The sequence below is a fragment of the Vicia villosa genome, linkage group LG6 (genome assembly GCF_029867415.1).
Source record: "Vicia villosa cultivar HV-30 ecotype Madison, WI linkage group LG6, Vvil1.0, whole genome shotgun sequence".
Lineage (NCBI taxonomy): Eukaryota > Viridiplantae > Streptophyta > Magnoliopsida > Fabales > Fabaceae > Vicia > Vicia villosa.
The window spans coordinates 53,183,899-53,189,438 of NC_081185.1; the positions used below are offsets into that span (position 1 = coordinate 53,183,899).

The following is a 5,540-nucleotide window of genomic DNA, read 5'->3' on the forward strand; positions in this document are numbered from 1 at the left end:
TTCAAATGGGGCGGTAACATTTTCAATTCTAATTTGGTTTCTTCCACCTTTGGCTCATCTTTCAACTCCTCCATCTTTGCTTCAAAAGGACTTATCTCTTCAAAAACATCAAGATCTCGCAAACACTCTTCAATCTCTTTTTCTTCTTCTTCATTGAGAACATCAAGAGCTTTGGTTAATGTTTTCTCAAGAGGATTGAACACATGAGCTCTACTTTCAACTTGCATGATAACTTCCTCCATAGCATCAATTCTAAAACAATCACTTGTATCATTTGGATGTTTCATTGCTTCCGAAAGATCAAAACACACTTCCTCATCTTGGAACCTCAATTTCATCAAACCATCATCAATGTCTATCATCATCCTTGCCGTCTTCATAAAAGGTCTTCCTAGAATCAACGGGGTATCAACATCCTCCTCCATATCAATGACAACAAAATCAACCGGAAAGAAGAACTTGTCAACTTTCACAAGTAAATCTTCCGCTATCCCAAAAGGCATAGTTGTAGACTTATCGGCTAATTGAAGTGTCATTCTTGTATTTTTCATATCCACAATGCCTAACCTCTTGACCATGGATAAAGGAATCAAATTGATACTTGAACCCGTGTCAACCAAACCTCTTCCAATATGAATGTCACCAATAGTAACCGGCAAAGTAACTCTTCCTGGATCTCTTTCCTTCCTTGGTAAAGTACTTTGAATGATGGCACTACATTTAGCATCTAGGACAACCGTTTCGGGCTCAGTGTAACTTCTTTTCTTCGTGAGGATGTCCTTCATAAACTTGGCATATTTTGGCATTTGCTCTAAAGCTTCACCAAAAGGAATATTAATTTGCAATTGCCTAAATATGTCAAGAAAACGAGCATATTGCTTCTCATTATCTTTCTTCGAAGGCGCACGAGGGTAAGGTAGATTACGAACGGGGGGACTCATAACTTTCTTCTTTCCTTCTTTAATCTTTCTCTTTTTCTCTCTATTTTTTTCTTCTTCTTCCTCACTTTTTTCTTCACTCTCATTTTCAACTAGGACTCCCTCATTTTTCTTTGGTTCTACTTCACCTTCCACCTCTTTCTCTTTTTCTATCCTAACTTCCTCCTCCTCAACCTCCTTCTCCACTTCACTTTCAAGCACCCTCCCACTCCTAGTTACAACCGCTTTGCAATGCTCCTTAGGATTGGTTTGAGTGTTTGCCGTGAATGATGGTCCGGTTTGCTTCTCGGCTAATTGTTTTGCAAGTTGGCCGACTTGAGTCTCTAAATTCTTTATTGCCGCTTCATTACTCTTTTGATTCGCCATTGATGCTTGCATGAATTGATTTAGAGTCTCCTCCAACTTTGAAGGCTTGTCTTGAGAAGGTGGTTGTTGTTGATAAGGACTTTGTCTTTGTTGATAATTATCTTGTCTCCACCCTTGGCCATATTGCGGTGCATTAGGCCTTTGTTGGTATCCACCTTGGTTTTGGTAAGGAGCTTGTCTTTGTTGATAGCCTCCTTGATTTTGATTCGCCATGTAATTCACTTCATTCACCGGTGGACAATATCCGGTAGGGTGGTCTCCACTACAAAGCTCACACGAAGCAACTTGTTTGTTCTTGTTAGGATCATTTAATTCCTTGAGTTGTTGAGGTAACCTTGCCATTTGTTTTGTAAGCTCCTCCACTTGTTGAGAAAGAAGCTTATTCTGAGCAAGAATAGCATCATTGGTTCCTAATTCAATAAGTCCCGGTTTCTTTTGAACAACTCCTCGGTTATGTTGCACCTGATGATCATTCCTGGCCATTTTCTCAATTATCTCTATTGCCTCCTCCGCGGTCTTAGCCATTAAGGAACCTCCAGCTGTAGCATCTAAAAGAAGCTTCGGTTGAGGTTGTAAGCCATTACGAAAAATGTGAATCTGGGTGAGTTCATCAAAGCCATGACTCGGACATTTTCTCAACATTGACTTATACCTTTCCCATGCTTCATTAAGAGTTTCATTCACACCTTGAGAGAACACAGAAATTGCTGTTTTTGCTTCAAGCAACCTTGACTGAGGAAAGAACCTATCAAGAAACTTTTCTTCTAACTCATTCCAATTTGTCATGATTTGAGTAGGTTGATCGAGGTACCAATCCTTTGCTTTACCAATCAATGAGTGAGGAAATAGTCTTTTAAACACTTGCTCTTCCTCTCTTTCAGGTGCTCCGACTGCTCCGGCAATTTCATAGAACTTTGTCAAGTGTGTATATGGGTCCTCATGATCAAGCCCTGCAAAGGGACTAGCATAGAGTAGTTGAAGAATGCCAGTCTTCATTTCAGAATTTCTTGCATTGTTGTCATTTCTTGCAAACTGGGCTGCTCTTCTTGGACTGTTAGCACATGGTGCTCTAGGAGGTGGTGGTGGTGGTGGGTCCTGGTCTCCATTCCCTGCCATCTCTTCTTCTATAACTTGTGGTGTTGAAGAAGTAGTTGCTTCTTGGGCTAATCTTCGTTCTTTGGCTAGTTTCCTTCTTCTTCTGGTTTTACTGTTCAATCTCCTTGCAGTTCTTTCAATTTCTGGATCAAAAAGAAGCTGATCTGCTGGGACACTCCCACGCATAAACCAGAGCTGAAACACTAACCAAAAAGTGAGCAAAGACTAGGTAATAATAATAATATTTATACTCAAAACACACAAAAACTATTGCTATGCTTATAATATCTTAACGCCAATCCCCGGCAACGGCGCCATTTTGTTAGAAAGTATAAGATAAGTATTTTTAGTATCGTCTCCTCAGGGATTGATGCGATATTATCGCCGTTCTACAGCTTAGTGTATTTTGAGTTAAGACTCTGGATGTTTTTAGTATCATGAAAGATAAATAGCATTAAAAGAAATTAAAGACAATAAATTCGGGTTTAAAAACGATTTGGTAAAACTGTGTCAAGATTAGTGTTCATTAGTTTGCTTCATATGTACTCCAAAGATTATATATATGAACCTATTCATGATTAATACAATCACGTATCCTCTCGATACTGTTTATCTCTAAAGCAATATCGTGATTATTATCATATTCACCGTCAGATGATCTCTCATGCCGACAATCAACATGATAATCTTAAAAGCTTGATACTTGTGAATATCAACTCACAAATCTATCTCTAGAGTTTGTTTATTGATAGATGAATATCTTTTAGGTCTAGCTTTGAAACATATCTCTCAATAGTGATCCAAAACAACAAATGAAACATAAATAACAAGATATTCACCATGTATTAATCATTAACCAAGTTCATACATAATAGATCAAAGAAAGTACATATTTACAAACTAACTACCTCTAATCTTGACACAAGATGAAACTTAGCCCTCCATATCCATGGAAGCTTCAACAACAAGCAACAATACAAGACCTCCTAGCATAAAAATCCAAAGATGATGAAGAAATATGCTTGAGAAATCTTGAATATGGATGAGTTTTTCTTCTTTCTTCTCTTGCCCTAGAGTGTGTGTGTTGTTGGAATGAAAAAGTGACAAGATAAGATCACAAAAATATCTCCAAGTGCCTAAAAGTAGCCACTTGAAAAAGTACCGCCGCTTAGCGCCAAGGCGGCCGCTAAGCGGTTCTCAAAAAATATCTGGTTCCACGCTGGAGGCCGCTAAGCGGGATTAGGCCGCTTAGCGGAACTTGCTGAGCACAAAATCTTCCCTCGCCACTGGAAAGCGCGCTTAGTGGCCGCTAAGCGGCCCTTGCTGAACCAAAATTCTTCCTTTGGTCTCCAAACTTGCTCCAACATGTCTCAAAACCTCCATATACTTCCCAAAGTGCATAAAACCTACAAAAAGCAAAAGAAAAGCTTATAATTAAGAGATTTACTACCAAACTAAATGTTATTTATTTACACTATATCATACCAAAATTAAATGGAAAGAGTGTGAGAAAAGTTATCAAAATACCACAAAAGTTATCAACAAATATTCACATTTTGGATTCTAACACAAATCCGTAGTAGTCGCGGCACATACTGGATTAATACTGCATACTTTAACAAATCCTTTGCTACAAATGGAGCTGAATTTTTCATGTGTGGAAATATAGCCAAACAAATAATCTGAAATGCAAAAACAATAGCAAAATTATCTCTTTCGCATCGGAAAAAATTATATATACTCGATAAAGAATGAAGCTCAAATGAAAGATACCTGTGGAAGTGGAATAATTGATAGAATGTCAATGATGAAATGAGAACTCAAGTATCGTTTCATTATGGCGACAGGATCGTCAACGAGTTCGCCTCTTCCGAAAACAAGAGAAAAAGGTGCAATGAATCCGGTTCTAAACTGAAAGATGATGCGAAGAATGTAGAAAAGATCGAAGAACGTGCGGGAAACACTGGCAGTAGTCTGCAACGCTTCATCCAAATCAACACATTTGTTTTTATCGACAATCACCGGAATGTAAAAGAAAAGAGGGTCTACAGAGATGGCCATTACACATGTGATTACGAAGATTTTGTTCCATTTCTGAAGCATAGGCCCTTGTGGATCGAGAATTTTGCTCTTAGAAGAAACTGATTTCTTTGTTTGTCCTTCACTTACAGGGTGAACTACCGAAGAACTTCTTCCGAATATACAAAAAATGCAGCTTGTGAGAGATTGTTGAATCAGAGAGTGGAGATAAAGGTGAAGTCTAAGAAAATCAATGACAACCAGGCATAAGCTGAAGATGATGATTTTGAGTATGATGGAACTGAATTGACACCGGAACAGCAAGAGGCTTTAACCGAGATTAGGAGGAAGAAAAGCTTGTTGAGCTTTCTTCTTGTGAAATGTGTCCCGAAAGAATATAACCATTGTAATGCCATAGAAATTTGGTTGACAATATCAATTAGCATCTTACTTATACTTCCTTTATTAAAAGACACTACAGAATCTAAAAGTTCGTCGTCATGTTCCATTTTTTCTGGCTGGCTATACGAGAAACTCACAGAATCAGGGTGAAAACTGAAAACCACGTCCTGGATTTCAATCAAAGATCAGAAAGAGAATAAATAAATTGAAATTTTGTGAATCGTTTTTAAAATGAATGCAGTTTATCAAGTTAAAATTTACCTGAGCTTTCGTCGAGACTACTAGAAGAAAATGAAGCTTCTAAAACAGATCCGGGACTGAGATGATTATCATTGCAAGAGGCTCCTAACAATCTTTCTTGTTTGGTTTCACACACTGATAAGAAAAGAAACCAAAGATAACATCAGGTAGTATAAATAATAATAGGACTCTCCTATACATTTGAAGTGCTTAAAATAAAATCACTTAATTACTTATAATTATCTCACTTTTTCCAAGCTGCACAAATCCATTTAATAGAATAGATTCAATGTACTATCATAGAGTTACAGGATAAAATTCCTCTTCTTGTACATTGTACTACATTCAGAATTTACTATCTTGATGTACATAATCTGTCCCATATCAGGAAAAATAAATAACTGAGTCATTAAATAAATTAATTCAATCACTAACAGCAGAGGCTACCGAGCTTATCATGTATTACTATATCATGTATCA

At 37.5% G+C, this 5,540-nt stretch overlaps 1 protein-coding gene across 1 annotated transcript; it reads right to left on the reverse strand.

Moving 5' to 3' along the window:
• Nucleotides 1-3,698: 3,698 nt before the first annotated feature.
• Nucleotides 3,699-4,589, reverse strand: LOC131613673 (cyclic nucleotide-gated ion channel 1-like). Its single transcript, XM_058885322.1, has 3 exons — nucleotides 4,173-4,589; nucleotides 3,970-4,081; nucleotides 3,699-3,805 (listed from the first exon to the last, which is right to left on the reverse strand). Exons 1-3 carry the CDS (start codon nucleotides 4,500-4,502, stop codon nucleotides 3,699-3,701), a joined length of 549 nt encoding a protein of 182 aa, XP_058741305.1. The 5' UTR covers nucleotides 4,503-4,589.
• Nucleotides 4,590-5,540: the final 951 nt, after the last annotated feature.

Excerpts from the sequence above, each read along its gene's own strand:
- LOC131613673 (XM_058885322.1), bottom strand. The coding sequence starts at position 4,502 with ATGCTTCAGAAATGGAACAAAATCTTCGTAATCACATGTGTAATGGCC. Across the intron at positions 4,082-4,172 it reads CAATTATTCCACTTCCACAG|ATTATTTGTTTGGCTATATT; the intron begins GTATCTTTCATT and ends TTTGCATTTCAG. Across the intron at positions 3,806-3,969 it reads GCCGCGACTACTACGGATTT|GTTTTATGCACTTTGGGAAG; the intron begins GTGTTAGAATCC and ends TGCTTTTTGTAG.